Raw genomic sequence first — 18,199 nt, forward strand, 5'->3', positions numbered from 1 at the left:
GACTTAGGTTGTAATTTAGCCACAGGATGCAGTGACTTGTTTTGAAATGGAGTTTTATATCTATACAGTATAAACCTATAATTATAACTTTGGTAAACTGGTAGAAAAAAAATCCCAATAGATTTCAATAATAGTTTTTTTCTTATTGGCTTCAGGAACCTAAATAGGTTATTTAACTCTCCTGTCTTCAGTTTTAGCATCTGTAAAATGGGGAGATATTATAATTGACCTCACAGAGTTATTAAGGAAATTGAATATTTGAGATATGTATCTAAAACAGGGTCTTTTCATGGTCTTAGAATAAGATTAAATCCTTATTGTGATATTTTATAAACAATTATAATTAAATTTTAAGTTAAAAGAATAAAATACAAAGAATTTTTTGAGTATCAATCTTTTCCAAGACACAGACTGATAGTTTCTCATAACATTTTACTGATCTGGTAGTTATTTCCTTTCAAAATATAATCATATAATAGCCTTTAGTATACATAATTAGATTTTCTGAATTAGGGTTTCTTTTAGTGTGCTGAAGCATGATTTTAAAATGTACTAAATAACCTAAAAGAGTTAATTTGATTATAATCAATCCAGAAATTTCCTCTAAGGAATTACTTATTAGATTAAGAATATGACATACTTTAAAATAGGAAGACAGAAACAAACAGCACGAGATACAAAATTATTCAAAGCAAATTGTGGATTACCCATATCAACAGCAAAACATCAGTAACTAAAATATTTATATAAAAAAATCAATGTATTGATTTTATCATACACCTATAGTCCCAAATAAGACTACAGATTCAAATAAGTAACATAATGAGGAAATCCTTCCCTTTTGGTGAGGAGTCACCACCTTACTAAAACCCTGCATCTTTTCCTACTAAGTTCCAACTGTTTGAATTTTACTTTCCTTTCAAACAAGTGATAAGACCTGTAACTAAATAAAAGCAAAGTCTTCACCATGTTCTGCAGGGCCCTAGATCTCTTGCTCCAGTCAGCTTGGACTTCTTGCTATTCCTGAAATACACCAGGTACATTCTCATCCAAAGCCACTGCTGGCCTATCTGGAAAGCTATTCCTTCACTCCTCTGTGTGAGCTGCTCCCTGACTTCAGTTAGATTCCATAGAGGGAGGATCTCTCATCATTTTTATCTTATTGTCCTACTTTGTTTTTCTTCACCTTCCCAGCTGACATTTTATACATTTATTTACCTCTTTTATTATATGCCTCTCTTACAAGGTAGTAAATAAGCAAAAATATACACATATCACATCAGGAATTGAGTCAAAGAACACACAGGAAGAACAATACTGCAATCAGATCCTGAAAATCAGAGTTGACTACACGTCTCTATAATCTTTTATTGCCAGTAAATATACTTGTATGGAAGGCAAGAGAGATGCAATATTTTATCTTGACATCACTGTACATTACTTTTATCTCTAAAATTGTAAAAGAAGGATAAATGTATTTTCAATTTTATACATGGTTTAAAAATATTGCAAAAAATAAAAAAACAAACTTAAACAAACGAAGCAGTAATTAAAACTTAATGAAATGTCCAGTTTGAATTAAGAAGCCAAAATTATAGGCAAATTTAAAGAAATAATTGGCATTCTTCTATAAATTATACAGAAAACACAGCAATTGGAAATATATTCCACATCTTTACAGCACCAGGATATTACTTTGTATCTCACTGAAAAATATTTAGATGTCACAAATGAATAAATTTTTAAATCTCAAGGGCTAATTATTTTAAGTAGAGATTTTTCCACTTGCAAAATTAACTTCTACTTCAAAATTAAAAGTAGGACTGCATCTTTTACTAATTAGACCCATGGTTTTGAATGTTATGCTTTCTATCAAAGCACTCACAATACTTAATACAATGGAAAAATGAAAATTTATTCTACTCTAGATATTATCAATTTAGGTATGATTTACCTAAATGATATAGAGAAATGCAAAGGTTACATCTTAAGATATTTCTCTACTCCCAAATCCCTCCTCTCTTTATCAACAAAATACCACAGAACCTCAAATTCCAAGTGAAGAAGCATTTAGGACACACTAACTTTTCTTTTGATTCCAGAGTAAGGAGGGTTTAACTGAGATATGCAGTGTTTCACTCCTGGGTAGAGGTTGTGAGTACTGAAGAGTTTCAAGAGTTTTCTCAGCTCTCTTCTATACCATTACTCTTTCAGCACCAAGGTTAGCTCTTCAAGTTCTTCTCTGAGCTCTACTAACTCTTCACTTCATATTTTGTTTCTTCTTCTAAAGTCAGTGGATTTCTCTGCCTCTGTGTGCAGCCTTTTTCCATAGATACTATCTTATAAAAAGCGAGAAGGATATCTTGCAGTGGTGGGGAGGTAGGTGGTGGATAGAGCGAGCTTAATGACAGGTAGTAGCAGGCGACACTATCTAATAAACAATGTAAAATAAGTTCAGATACTATTTATGATTTCAACCTTATTAGTATGTTCAAACAAGGTTAGTATTTCCATTTATATTTATTCATATAAACCATATTTATTATGAACCTACTAAGTACCATGTACTATTATTTCAGGAGTTACAGAGTGAAAATAAAACCCCAGTCTCATGGTGCTAATGCATTAGTGTAAGAAGAGAGACTATAAAACAAAGAAAAGAAGAAAAAGAGGTCACATGGCAACAGAAAAAGCAAAGTAATAAGGAAAAAAACGAGGCAGGGTAAGGCAGAGTGATATTTTAGACAATTATCAGGGGAGGCCCCTCTCCTGAAGGGAGTGCAATAGCAAGCCAAGAACATTATTTTGAAGAATTGTTTAGACAAAGGGAGTAACAAGTGGAAATGCCTTGAGATGGGATTGTAGTTGGCTAATTCAATGTATAGAAGAAATCAGCATGGCTGAAGTTGGTGAGTGAGAAGTCTGTTTACTTTATTCTTTTAAAGAGTTATTTATATTTTTCTATCCACAAAAAGATTTGAAAGGTTTTAATAGTAATAGGTTCATAAATACCTGAAATGCCATTCTATAAAACAAAATCCTTAGCTTACATCCTACCAAGTTAGATCACTTATAAAATGAGTTTGGAAAAGAAACACCGAAGCTTGGAGATTTTTTCAAAATGATAAAATGAAAAATAAATCCACAACTTTACCAAATGTGCCATGGCTTATCTTTGATGTTCTCTAAACACAGCAACTGAGACACTTTTACAGATGTCACTGCATCTCTAAGGTCCATTTTGTTTGCAAAGAATAAGATTGGTATTCGGCGGTGCTTAATATCTGAAATATAAAATAAGACTTTCATCATACTTCCAGCCTTACAGTCATTTCCCCCTAATTTATTAAAATTAAAATTCACTGAAATTGTTTTCCAATCACTTCTTTTTATACCACACATACATAAACTTTTAAAGACATAAACTGTCAGGTATATTTGAGTGATACGAGAATTTTAAAAATACTTCCAAGCCTTCTGGTTGGAGTTTTAAAACAAAGACAAGAGAAGTGGATCTGGGGGCTCATTAAGCAGTTACTGAGCAGCACCTACAAAAGGGTCAAATCGTGTTTTTTGTGTGTGTTTTTTTTCGGTCAACACAAAGAAGGCAAACCAGAAGTAGGAGGAAGATGAACTGCATCCCAATTTTAGTTTTTAGTCACAGTATTATAAGTAATAAGCTAAATATTTTAGGAAGATATTTTTACTTGTTACAGTGTATGAAACATTTCTCCCTGTTTTGAATACATAATTCATTTAAGTAGTTCAAAACGCAGAAGACACAAAATGGTGTGCAGTAAAAGGATCTCCCTCTCACCTTTGTCCAGGCCATTCACTTGTCCTCCCTAGAAGAGGCAACACATAGCATCCATTATATGGACTCTTTTTAGAAATATTTTATATGTTTGTAAATAGTTATTATATATGACTAGAGGCTCGGTGCATGAAATTTGTGCATGGGGGTAGGGTCCCTAGGCCTGGCCAGCGATTATGGCTGATCTATGGGGCAACCAGCGGGGCGATTGGGGGGCCCCCGCTGGCACTCGCCTTGGCTGGCCTAGGGCCTGCAGGCTGGGGGCAGCTCCTATGTTGAGCATCTGCCCCCTGGTGGTCAGTGAGTGTTATAGCGACCAGTTCTTCCACTGTTTGGTCGATTTGCATATTAGGCTTTTATTATATAAAACTAGAGGCCCGGTGCACGAATTCATGCACAGGTGGGGTCCAGCCGCCCCGCCCCGCCCCGATGGGGGCCTATAGGGCTGGGCCAGCAGGTGGGGAGGGGCCATGGGTGATTGGCCGGCTGGCCCTGCCCCCGATCAGGGTGTTGGGGCCTATCAGGGGCTGGGCCAGCGGGGAGGGGGGAGCATCAGGGCCCAGATCAGGCTGGTTGGCTGCCGCAGTGCGCATCATAGCCACCAGTTGTTCTAGTCATTCTGCCGTTCCAGTTGCTGGGCTTTTATATATATAGATTATTTATATAAATAGTAGCAGGCTATTCTCACTTTTTATACCTTTTGCTTTTCACTTAATTTCATATCTTGGAGACTATCCATTACCAGTACATATAGAGCAGTTTCTTCATTATTTTAACTATTGTGGGATGTTCTGTCTTTTAGTACTATATATCATAATTTATTTAACCAAATTCAACTGACATATATTTATGTTGTTGCCAATATTTACAACTATAAACAATGCTGTGATGAATAAACTGCAGAACATTTTGTAAATGGGCCAGCAAGTCTGCTAGATAAATTTGAGAAATGGAATTACTGGGCCAAAGGATATATAAATTGCTATTCTGACAGATAGCGATTACCTACAGAACTGCCTTCCCTTAAAAATTGTATCAATTCACACTTAAACAACATTGTATAAGAGTGTTTTCAGTGATAAGTAAAAAGTACTATGAGAATGTGTTTACTTTCATTGTTCTGAGAAAAGTCAAGAATCTATATATTCAAAATATGTTTATAATTCCTTCTTTATGAACAAGTTTGGCATATCATTTTTCTATTAGTTTTTATTTTCTTATTGATTTGTAGAAAAGGTTTAAGTAGGAAGGAAATAAGTCTTGTAGCTATGACATGAAATACAAATAGTTTTTCTTGCCTGTCATTTGCCTTTGACTGCTTATGGTCCACTTTGCAGTTCAAAACTTTTTATGGAGTCATAGTCATTGATTTTCTGTCTGTCTCTCTGTTTCTCTCTCTCTCTCTCTTTCTCCCCTTCTTCCCTCCCTCCTTTCCTTTCTTTTGTGTGTGTGTAGGATTCTGGATTTTGTGTTATAGTTAGAAAGATCCTCTCTTGCCCCAAAATTATTTTTAAAAATCTCCCATAGTTTCTTCTGTAGAGAGCGCCTGGGAAGGCACATGGGCATTCTTCCTTAATAACTGTCAGCTGAACCCAAGGCGACAGGCAAAGCCGTGTCTTGGTTACACATCTTACCAAAAAGGCAGATGTGTTCTCAGCATTGACTCTTATCTTTGCCCAGGTGTTGGGCAGTGGGTTTTGATATGTAAATCCAGTCTAGCACTAGGAATGGTCGGGCCTACTCAAGAATGCAAATAATCTCCTCTGTCTTGACTTTTGGTGAAACTTCCTGGTATTTGGGGGTATAAAATAAACAGGCTGCTTGGTCTCTGGGTCACTGTCTCTCCATCAGAAGAGGGCAGCGGTCCACCCAGTCCCAGCTTTTTCCTTTTATCTCCGTGTCTTGTCTCTTTCTTTTATTTCTCAATTCCCAGCCCTTCTACTCGAAGAACCGGATCATCTCTCTTTCCGTGCTGGACGCGGAAAAGAGAGACCCTGCCATATTCTTCTACTGCTATAATAGTGTAATTTTTACATTTCCATTAGTCCAGCTGGAACTTATTCTGGAGCAGAGAATGTCAGAATAGATAAAAAAAAAGAAAGACATAACAACATGATGTTTATAAGAAACAAAATTTGAGATAAAGTAGCTTTAATCTTTTGCACTCAGATGTCGAGTGTGACTCGACATGGTTAGCATCAGTAGCAGCTCGTATGTATTTGAAATATAAAAAAAATCCAAGTAAATAAGTTTGTATGAAAAGAAACTCCAGTTTTTTATTCTACTGCCGCGCTTTGTAAAATCTGGGGTATTTAAAAAATTAAATCCCGAGTAGAATAAAGGAATCGAGAAAAAAGCAAGCGAGTGCAAAGGGTTAAAAGATGAAGGGTATCATCAAAGAAAAAGAAAGGCAGTAAAATTATAAAATGGTCAATTAATCAAGAAGACAAAACAATTTTAAGTATGTTTGTATCTAATAACCTTCTAAACACATAAAGGAAAATATGACAGTATTAAAGGGGAATACAAAGAAATCCACAATCATAGATGCTTCAACACTCCTCTCTCAGAAATTGACAGAACAAATAAAAAATCAGTAAGAATGTGGAAGATGTGAGCAACACTATCAACGGTCATTTATAGGACATTTCACACAACAACAGAAAAATACACATTCTATTTAACTGCAGGTGAAACACAAGCCAAGTTAGACCATATATACTGGGCCATGTATTTTGAAGGGTGAAATCATACAGAACGTTGCTTGATCAAGTGGAATTAAATTAAAAATCTGTAACAAAAGATACATACAAATTTCCCATCTATTTGGGAAATTAAATAATATACTACTAAAGATGCTAAGAGTCAAAGAAGAATTCACAAGGTAAGTTAGAAAATACTTTGACCTAGATAATAAAAAAAGTTATCGAAATTTGTGACATGAAGCTAAATCCTTAGAGAATATGTATTGCTTCAAATGCTTATATTAGAAAAGGTATAAAATCGATGTTGTCCATTCCCATCTGAAAAAGAGACAATTAAATACAAAGGGAGTAGAGACAGTTCATAATAAATGAAGAGGAGAGAATAATGGCAAAAGAGGAAATTTAAAATCCCAGAAGTTCTTAGAAAATTAATAAAACCAATAAACTTTTAAAAAGATTGAGCAAGAAGAGGGAGGATACATAAATTACTAATACCAGGAATGAAAGAAGATATATCATATGGATCTTGTAGACATTAAAAGGATAAGGAGAGGATGTTATAAATAATGTTATGCCAATAAATCTGACAACTTAGATAGTACATTAATAAATTTGGTCACAAATTACCAAAATTGACCGAAGAATAAATATAACTTTAATGGCCTTATATCATTCAAGGACTTGAATTCATAATTCACGCCCCTCACTCCATCAACACACACACCAAATACTGACAGTGGTATATCATTGCTATATTCTGTCTAACATTTAAGAAAGAAATAATAGCAATTCTACACAAATCCAAAAATAAAAAATAAAAAGAAGTATATACTCTCTAACTCATTTTATGAAGCCTCTATATCTCTGATACAAAATCAGATGAGGACATTACAAGAAAGAAAGTAAAAAACCCAAAACTGGTAGTCAGCAGCATGTTGGCATGAGAGGATCTCCAGTTCTTTCCCACTGAGGTGGGACAGCTATAATTCAACCAAGGATTCTCTGTTTAAAACACAAACATGTCTGAGAATTGTGCACTGAGACAGCTGCAGGTGGACTTATTTTAGCAGTGGAGACAGAACGGTGGGGAGAAGGACAGAGACAGAAGTAATGGGCAGCCAGGCGCTGGCTGTCGACCCTGGCGGGCATGATAGCAGTGAAGGGCTGGGGTGCAGCCCCCAGTGGGCAGACCAGCCTCGAGGGCAGAGACAGCAATCAGACCTGGGTGGCTGGCACACACTGAGGCTGAGCCCAGGGTCAGAGAAACAGTACAAAAAAATCACTGTGCTTGAAGCCTGCCGGCACTGAACAAAGGACTCTGCATGCACAGCAATCAGCCCACCCTATCCCCGTGTCCCACCTGGCACTTTAATCCTCAACTAGGCAAATGTCGAAAGAGCTAGAGAAAAAAACACATTCCAGCCTAAGTAGTCTGTAGACACTGGGTCTAAACTCAGGAGGAAGAGCAGAACCACAGGCAAGAACCGCTTCATCCCGCCCACCCATCCCTCACCCATTGCAGAATAGCCTGATAGAGGCAGCTGGGGGCTTCTGGCTACAGGAAGGCAGTGCCAGGAATACAAAGGAGATTCAAACCCCACACCTTGCAATACACAGGAGTGCAGCCCCGAGACTGAGTTGACCAGGTGGTAAAGGGAATATGCAGCCTTTTCCATCAGTGGAGCCACACCCACAGAGATCCCAGAAGCCCCAGCAGTGCAGGTAAGAGAAAATGAAACTTGCACTTCAGCGCCACCTTCTGGAAAACACAGGAAATACCTCTACTTATCAACCTGTTTAACATCTACATACAGTAGGTCCTCGGGTTACCTCGGAGATCCGTTGCTACGGAGTGACATAACGCGATTTTTGCTGTAAGTCGGAACCCACCTACACAAGTACCTACGTCACTCAAATGGAGCACATACAACAGCACTAATGAAGTGAAACAGTAAAACAAATTTAAAAGAAAGATAACAATTCCTGACCTTTACTTGCGGTAAATAAATAATAAAAATCATAAAGCACATATGTACATACGTCAAAATGATGGAACTTTTTTTTATAAATAAATGGGAGATGGCGACGTAACCACGTACATCAAGTCGAATGTAACGCGAGGACTGCCTGTACATAAAAAGCCAGTGACCCGAACACTGTAACAACCAGAACGACCGGTTGCTATGTCGCCCACTGTGGCCAGCGAAACAGCCCGATCTGGGTTGGGGATGGCTGGCCAACCTTCTGCGGCCCCTCTCCCCAGCTGGCCCTGCCCCTGATTGCCCCCCCTACCCCAACCTCCTGCAGCCTCTCCCCCTACCCGGCCCCACCCCAGATTGACACCCCCATTTGGGGGTGGGGCCAGCCGGTCCACCACCCACAGCCCCTCCCCTCGGCCGGCCCCAGTCCCGATCAGCTCCTACCACCCCGATCGGCCCTCTGCCCCTACCCCCAGCCAGCTCTGCCCCCGATTGGCCCCCCACACACCAATCAGGGTTGGGGCCGGCTGGCCCACCACCCACAGCCCCTCCCTATAGCCAGCCCGCCCCCAATTGGCCCCCCACCTCAACTGGAGAGTGGCCCGCCAGCCAAATTGCCTGTGGCCACTCCCCCAGTTGGTCCGGCCCTGATCGGCCCCGATCAGGGCAGGTCGGCCGGCCAACCTCCCACCGTCTCCTCCTCCCAACAGGCCTGGCCCCAAGCTGCCCTGATTGGGGCCGGGCTGGCCAGATCCCACCCGTGCACGAATTTGTGCACCGGGTCTCTAGTCTATATAATAAAAGCCTAAGCGACCATTACGGCAAACGACCAGAACAACCAGTCACTATGATGTGCACTGACCACCAGGGGGCAGATGCTCAATGCAGGAGCTTCCCCCTGGTAGTCAGTGCGCTCCACAGCGGGAGCACCGCTCAGCCACAAACCGGGCTCATGGCTGGCGAGTGCAGAGGTGGTGGCAGGAGCCTCTCCCGCCTCCACGGCAGCACTAAGGAGCAGCGAGCTGAGTGGTAAGGAGCAGCAAGCAGGTGGGTGGTAAGGAGTGAGGGGTCCCGAACTGCTAGAGGGCGCAGGCCAGGCTGAGGGACTCCCACCCACCAGTGCATGAATTTCGTGCACTGGGCTTCTAGTTGAAGTACAAAGTTTTTCAAAAAGCAATTTTTGCCCTGGCTAGTTGGTTAGGTTGGTTGGAGTGTAGTCCTGTGCACCAAAGGGTTGCTGATTTGATTCCCAGTCAGAACATATACTTAGGCTGTAGGAGGCAACCAATCAATGTTTCTCGCACATGATTTTTTTTCTCCCTTCTTCTCTCTCTCTTAAATCAATAAAAACATATTCCCAGGTGGGGGTTAAAAAACCCCACAAAACAGAGAAATAAGTCATCAAGCACACTGAGTAACCAAGATAACAAGGGGATTCAGAAAAATCTCCAGAAAATAGACTAAGACATGAGAAGAATGTAATCTAAATGACAGCAAATTGAAGATTTCAGTTCTCAAAAATCTCAACAAGATACAAGAAAACTCAGAAAGGCAATTGAATGAACTAAGATTTAAAAAAAAAAAAAATCAATGAACTACTACAAAAAAGAACCAAACAGAAATCTGGAGCTGAAGAACTCACTAAATGAAATGAAGGATGAACTAGTGAGCTGAGGAGAAGATCAGATAGAAGAAAGAATTAGTGACATAGAATATACAAATCTAAAAATGACTTAGGTGGTAGAAGAGAATCGAGAGGTAAAAAAAAGCACTCTAAGAGAATGATCTGATTACATTAGAAAGAACAATCTATAACAAAAGTGTGATATGCAAATTGACAGAAGGACCGAACAGCGGAACGACCATCCAGATGACCTTCCGGAACAACCAAGGGGCAGGGGGCGGGGCTGTGAGGCAGCCGGGGCCACAAAGACCGAGAAGCAACCGAAGCGGCCAGGGCTGCGAGGGCCTACCCTTGCACGAATTTCATGCATAGAGCCTCTAGTCTATATATATAAAAGCCTAAGCGACCGAATGACCAAACAACTGAATGACTGGTCACTATGATGCGCACTGACCACAGGAGGCAGACGCTCAACACAGGAGCTATCCCCTGATGGTCAGTGCACTCCTACAGCCAACCTCCCATGGCTCCTCCCCCTGGCTGGCTGGCCAACCTCCCACAGCCCCTCCCCACAGCTGGCAACCTCCCACAGCCCCTACCCGCAGCCGGCTGGCCCGAATGGCCCCTCCCCGCGCCGGCCAACCTCCTATGGCCCCGATCGGCCGCAATCACTGGCCAGGCTGAGGGACCCCACCCGGGCACAAATTTGTGCACCGGGCCTCTAGTACATACATGCATGAAAAGATGGCAACCAAAATCATTTTCATAAGTATTGAAATACATGGATTTTTACTTTCTTTCTATCTGCATAATTTGCTATTGACACATATTATTTATATAATCAGAAAAAAGGATGTTTTTATTTTGGGGAAAATAAACATCACCGACCCGAAAAACATTGCAAAAAGCTTTGCAATTTAAAAAACATATGGTGCTATAGCTAAAGATATTATGAGTTATGCATAAAGTTTTTAAGAAAAGTTAATTGTACAGTGCAGGTAATACTTTTTGCCAACACCAAAGAACAAAACATCCTATGTAAACAGACGGACATGGACACACACACACACATACCTGGATGATTCAGAAGAGTATCAAGTTCTTCTTTGGCCACAACCATTCTTAATCTATCACTACTATCAATGACAAAAATAATGGCTTGTCCATCTCTGTATAACATAAAGAATGACAAAAATTAAAAATAAACTTACACAATTTTCCATGTTTACTCTCCATTTGCATGTCATAACCTGTGTATTATCTCTTCATATCCTATGTGCATTTATCATTATAGGAGCTTTGGTACTGTTTCTTATTAGTTCATATAAGTGAACTATTATATTAATCATTAGTGGTTATAACATAATTTCTTTTCACTTAGATGATAATAGGGTATAACTTAATGACTTGTTATTTCATAATTTTAAAAAAATTACAAGTAAAACCACAACCCATTACACAGATATAACCATTATTAATTTTTTGTATAAATCAATTTTGACACTGTGTGTAGTCACATATGAATATCTACATCTATACAAATGGAATCCTCCTGTTTTATACACTGCCTTTTTGACATCTATGTACATTTCCTTGACCTTTTTCACTGTATAATTTTAATCACTTTTATATGAAACATTAAAGCTCTATACTAGTGTTTCTCAAATAATTTTTACCATAACCATAGTAAGACATACATTTTATATTAAGATGCAATAGACACATAACTATATGTAAATATATTTGAAATAGGTCCCCTGAAACAATACTTACAAATAGCTTTTATTTTATTCTATTTTATTTTTTAAGCTGATAGCCAATCACTGAACTAGTTTAAGGATTCACTTACAGATCACAGAGGCACTTCAAAAATCACTGATTCCTTCCTCACCCTTTCTTTTAATAGTTATAAAGTATTCCATTGCATGATGTGCCATCAAATATTGTCAATCTTCTATCGTTGGACTTACAGGTTATTTCTAATTTTCATTATTATGAAAAACTTCAAGATAAGCATTCTCCTAAATACATTTTATAATTTCTTAACATTTTAAAGATCTGTTCTTAGGAATAAAATTTCTAGGAGTGTATATACAATTAAAAGTTTTAGATAAACATTGATAAATTGCCCTTCAGAAATGCTATATCAATGTATACTACTCCCAGCATTTTTCCTACCCCCTTTCAGCATGGTCCTTATCATTCTTTTCAATTTTTGCCATTCTAACAGTATGTTATTTTACTTTGTATTTCATGAATTGCTAGTGAAGTTCAATAACTTTTCATATACTTATTGGACACTGATTTTTTGTGTGAATCACTTATTCAGTCATAAATTAAGATTTTAAAGTTCAATATCATTGTTAATCACATAAATATAAAACTAAAACAACTTTAAAAAATACTTAAAAATATATATTTGTATTGATTTCAGAGAGAAAGGGAGAGGGAGAGAGATATAGAAACATCAATGATGAGAAAGAATCATTGATCAGCTGCTTCCTGCATGCCCCACATTGGGGATCACACCCACAAACCGGGCATGTGCCCTGACTGGGAATCAAACCCTGATCTCCTGGTTCACACAACCATTGAGCCACACCATCTGGGCTTACACAACATTTGAATACCACTTTCTCCTGTCACTTAAAAACAATAAATGCAGATTATCAGTCATATACTACACTAGTGAATATAGAAACTGTTACAACTAGAAATATCTTTCAAGAGCTTTAAAGATGGTCAATCACTTTGAGACAGTAATTTTATTTCTGGTATTTACTCTATGGAAAAACAAAGCGTGACAAAGATTTATGCAGTAAGATATTAATTGAGGGACTGTTTATTATCTTCAAAAACTGAGAATAGCCTTCCTATCCAGATAAAAAAAAAAGATTGAGCAAATTTTGGCACAAGCATATGAATAATATTAGGCAGCCATTAGAGTTACAATCTTTGTGTGTTTTTCCTGATTTCCCTTATAGAATGTTAACTGAAAAAGAAGGACAAAAACATATTATATGTATGGTATATAATATTAGAAGGCTCCTTTCTCAATTATGTAAAGTGTACATTGTATATTTCAAAAACAATCTTTTAAATCTTTCAGTCTAATAGCTCAAAATTCACTTGTGTTCTCTAATAATCAGAAAAGTATAGACACAAAAAATAAATTTACTATTTTTGTAAAGTTGATAGTAACCATTTCACTATTTAACCTACAATTTATCTATAATATTCATGAATCCAATAACTTCTTCCAAAAAAATATTGAAGGGAGTTAAAATAAAAAAAAGTTACCTTGTTTTAAAGTACTATTTTCCATGTATTTTTTTACTTTTTGTAAAGTAATTAGAATAAAAATTATTTTTTTAAAAAGTAGCTAAAGTAAACACATTATTGTTATTTATTTTAAAAATATTTTAATTCATTTTTTAGAGAAAAAGAAGAAGCGAGAGGGAGAAAAACATCGATATGAGAGTGGAACATCGACTGGCTGTCTCCTGCATACTGGGGATTAGGCCTGCAACCTGGGCATGTGTCCTCACTGGGAATCGAACCAGTAACCTTGGTGCATGGGATGACGCCCAACAAAATATGCCACACTGGCCAGGGCAAATACATTAATTTTAAAAAGAATTTTTCTAAAACCACTAATTGGAGCAGGAATTAACATTTCTATACTGAAAACTCAGGGTTTCTTAAAAAAAAAAAAAAAAAAGTAACTCATTTCCCCAGGAAATTTAATGCAAGATACCACAACATGCCACTTTCCCTTTTCCAAACTAACCCTCAGATTTGAAATACACTTTTCCCTCTACCTCAGAGGTCCTTGGATCAATATTTGATTTAAAGAGGACTTCAATCTATTAAAATAATCATTAAAAAATATCTGAAGTAAATATTCTGGGTTCCTATCTGAGAAATAAAATGTTTGTTCCCATATTAGCAGGAAAAATTAACCAATCTAAATCAAAATCTGATCTGGCAGTCATCACACACCATTTCAAGGCAAGTGTTCATAAGAGGCATTTAGTCAAGATATATTGCTTATAAGTTTCAGATTCTAAAAGTGATTTATATTGCCTTTAAATGAAGAGTCCTAGTAATATTAGAAGTTAATTCATTTTCACACTGAATAGAAACCTTGAGAGGGTGTAAGACATCTGGATGCTAGTAACTTGACAGCTGTTAATCTAATGTGAGTAGCAAGTGCTTGATTTGCATATGCTGAAAAGTATCTTTAGAATTGCTTATAGAATAAATGGGTCAAGAGTACTGTTATTTTAACTAAATTTATTCAATAAATATTTACTGATGCATACACCCAGCATTATACTTGGTCTTGAGGAAATAATCTGAATGAAAAATAATCCCTGCCCTTGAAGAGGAGTTGAGGACTTTAAGATGTAATAAGTGTGATTACAGAGATGTGAACTACTGTGTGAGCACTGGGACAGAATAACTGGGCAAAATAGTGAAATTTCACAGAGGAGGGGACTTTTGAATGAGTCCTTAACACAAGGGTGGGGTACATTTGGCCTGCAGGCTGAATAATGCTCGGGAAATCATTTGGTCTGGCCTTGTCAAGGCATGAGGGGTGAGTTAATTAAATGTCTGACCGAATATAGCAGGCTAATTTTTAAGTTAATAATTTTGTATGGCCTGCGAATGATGTTATAAATATCCAAATGGCCCTTGGCAGAAAAAAGGTTCTCCACCCCTGCCTTAAAGCATGACTATATTAACCTTAGGCAGCAGAGTAGAGTAGAACTAGGTGTTAAAAACAGAACAGCCCTGACTGGTATGGATCAGTTGGTTGAGCATCACCCGTGCACCAAGAGGTCGCTGGTTTGATTCCCAGTCAGGGCACATGCTGGGGTTGAAGGCTGGATCTCTAGTAGGGGGCATGCTGGAGACAGCCCATCAATGTTATGTTCTCACAACAATGTTTCTCTCTTGTCCCTTCCTCTCTCTCTAAAAAAATCAATAAACTATTCTTTTGTTTGTTTGTTTGTTTTGTTAATCCTCACTCAAGGATATTTCCCCATTGATTTTTAGGGAGAGTGAGAGAAGGAAAGACAGAGAGAAACATTGATGTGAGAGAGACACATCAATTGGTTGCCTCCTGCATGAGCCCCGATTAGGGCCTGGGCCAGGGAAGAGCCTGCAACCAAGGTACGTGCCCTTGACCGGATTTGAATCTGGGACCCTTTGGTCTGCAGGCTGATACTCTATCCACTGAGCCAAACGAACTAGGGCAATAAACAATTTTTAAAAAATGTATGTATCTTTATTGATTTCAGAGAGGAAGGGAGGGAGAGATAGAAACATCAATGATGAGAGAGAATCATTGATTGGCTGCCTCCTGCATGCCGCACTGGAGATGGAGCCTACAATTCAAGCATGTGCCCTGATCGGGAATTGAACCCTGATCTCCTGGTTCATAGGTCGATGCTCAATCACTGAGACATGACAGCTGGGCCAATAAACTATTCTTAAAAAAAAAAATTAAAAAGAGAGAACAACACATGCAAAAGTTCAAAGTTATAAAAGATTTCATGCATATGAGAAATAATGTGAAGTATGACTGTCCTTTTTATAAAATTAGAAAATGCACTAAATTATTTAAAAAATAAACACTGCAACCCAGTCCATGTGATCACTTGGATTTCTAATCATTATTTGTTATTACGATATACCCATCTAGTTAACCAACCTTCACTATTATACTTACTTATAATAGTGTTCCCAGAGGTTTCTATATCTTCCTTGACCTGACATGTCAAACACTGTAAAAGACAAACTGAAAAAAACAAAACAACAAAAAAACCATGACTATATTATAAGTTACTAATTTTAAAGTATAACTTTTACTTAAACTTTTAAATTGCTTTCAATAAAAGAAACCACTCTTGAGCCTTGGCCGGTGTTGCTCAGTTGGATGGGCGCCCTCCCATGTCCTGAAAGGTTGCTGGTTCGATTCCCAGTCAGGACACATGTCCTGGTTGTGGGCTCAATCCCTGGTAGAGGGTGTGCAGGAGGCGGCCGATCAATGTTTTGCTCTCACATTGGTGTTTTTCTCTCTCTCCCCCTCTCCCTCTAAAAATTAATAAAAGAATCTTAAAAACAACAACATAGAAATCATTCTTGAATATACAATATTCAACTTGGGCCAATTTTTAAGTACAAATGCTATAAAATAAATTTGTTGAATAGAAATATGATTTTGTAATGAGTAACATAAAATAAAATGTTTTCTTTGCTAGTGAGGTTATCAACATTTGTCTAAAGTCTAAAAAATAATCCAGAGGTAGTGGTATAAATATTTTAACATCTATGGACTCCTGAAAAAAAAAAGTACTTTTTCTAAGAGTAGGAGGAATGACTAGAAAGGCCTAATATTATAATTTACCCACAGCTTCTTAGTCACAAATACAATAAAGTGAATTACCTGGATGATTTGAATTTCTCTATGCTGAATCCTATTGTTGGAACTATATCTTGAGATTGAGCCTTTAAGATAAGAAAAGACAAAGCTTAGAAATTTGCAATTATCAAAGATGAATTTTTTTTTCCTCAAGTTAAAAAAGAGCATCCAGGTTTTCCAATTCTAAAAATCTGTTACTAAACAGATGGCAGGTTTTGCAATGGGATCACTGGGGGTAAATTCTTTATAGAAGTTGAAGGTTTACTAATTATGAATTTTTATGACATGTATTAATTCACATTTTGTGGCTTGCTGCAAATTAAAATGGACTTAAAGTGGTTTGATAAGTCATGCTGAGTTCACATATAGGATTTTCTAATCTTTCAATACATACTTATTGAGTTTACATACACTATGGGGACTGTCCTCATGTCTGGATGGTATACACAGTCCCTGCTCTCATGGAATTTATAATCTAGATGATTAGTGTCTAGTATTCTTATGAAGTGCCTAGTATCCTTCCAAAAATATCTTTCTTTTTGTTGATAATGTTGGACAGAATTCATTTCCTGCTAAATAAACAATTAAGTTATAGACAAACACAATTTCGGGCAGCAATTAAGTGCAATGAGGTGTTTGGGGTGGGAGGCAATGGGGCAGAGGGTTTTTACGAGGCGTGGAAAAGGGGTGCTCAGGAAAAGCTTCTCTGAGGAGGTGACATCTGACCAAGGAGTGAATATCAAGAAGAGGAAAAGTTATGACAAGATCTTGGCAAAGAACATTACAGTGAGATGATCCTAAGACAGGAAGAAACTTACCACTTGGGAAAAGTAGAAAGCCTTTATGTCTCAGGCATATTACGTTAGAGAAAAAGCTGTACGCAACAAAGTAAGGAAGGTACGGCCTTGAAGGCCATGATGAGGAATTCTTTTGGAGGAGAGACTGCAGGTGGGCAAGAGCACAGCAGGAGACCCACAGGCAAGTCCCACAGGCAAGTAACAAGCCTTACAGTACACTGGCAACTTAACAGTGTCTCCTAACATTTTCACCATCAAAACTGTTCCTTACTTTGATTAAAAATCATCCACCTTCTGATCCAGATGTCTAGAAGTTATTCTGGACTCTCTTCTTTTTTATATTCTCTATAAGATAGCCATTCAATAAGCTTCATTAGTTCCATCTTACTAACTTAGGTCAGACCCTTATAATTTCTTGCTTTGAATTATTATAACAGCCTCCTAATTACTAATTGCTAATAAGCTACCTTACTTAATTTCTCTAAGCCTTAGTTTTCTCAAATTTAAAATATATTATCCTTAACTAATAAAGTTATCATGGAAATTAAATGCGTTAATGGATGCAAGATACTCAACAGTGTCTGGTCCATAGCAAATACTTGAACGTTTGCTATTATTATAATTACTCTCACTGATTTTATTCTTGTCCCAATTTTCTCCATACTCCCATAAGTATAACTTTAAAAAAAATCCCCCTTCAGTTCATCTGATTGCTTTTATGCGAAAACAGGAAGAATAGAGAAGAAATTGTTGCCTCACATCATTAGTTCACTTTGCTAGTCTACTGGAAATTTAAAATTAAAATGGAAAGACAGAAACTGCAAAGTCACTGGAGCTTGGTCCCTTTCAT

At 37.6% G+C, this 18,199-nt stretch overlaps 1 protein-coding gene across 2 annotated transcripts in view; it reads right to left on the minus strand.

Annotated features, from left to right (window-relative positions):
- ARL6 (ARF like GTPase 6) overlaps positions 1–18,199 on the minus strand; it is a 44,050-nt gene that overhangs the window by 21,477 nt on the left and 4,374 nt on the right. For both annotated transcript variants that reach the window (XM_079767009.1, XM_079767008.1), the window contains exons 2-5: positions 16,577–16,638; positions 15,860–15,928; positions 11,197–11,291; positions 3,155–3,284 (exon numbers count right to left, since the gene is read on the minus strand). In XM_079767009.1, the coding sequence (XP_079623135.1) occupies positions 3,155–3,284; positions 11,197–11,291; positions 15,860–15,928; positions 16,577–16,638 (356 nt within the window). The remainder of the gene's footprint in view (positions 1–3,154; positions 3,285–11,196; positions 11,292–15,859; positions 15,929–16,576; positions 16,639–18,199) is intronic.

This window comes from Cnephaeus nilssonii (genome assembly GCF_951640355.1).
Source record: "Cnephaeus nilssonii genome assembly, chromosome: 3".
Classification (NCBI taxonomy): domain Eukaryota; kingdom Metazoa; phylum Chordata; class Mammalia; order Chiroptera; family Vespertilionidae; genus Cnephaeus; species Cnephaeus nilssonii.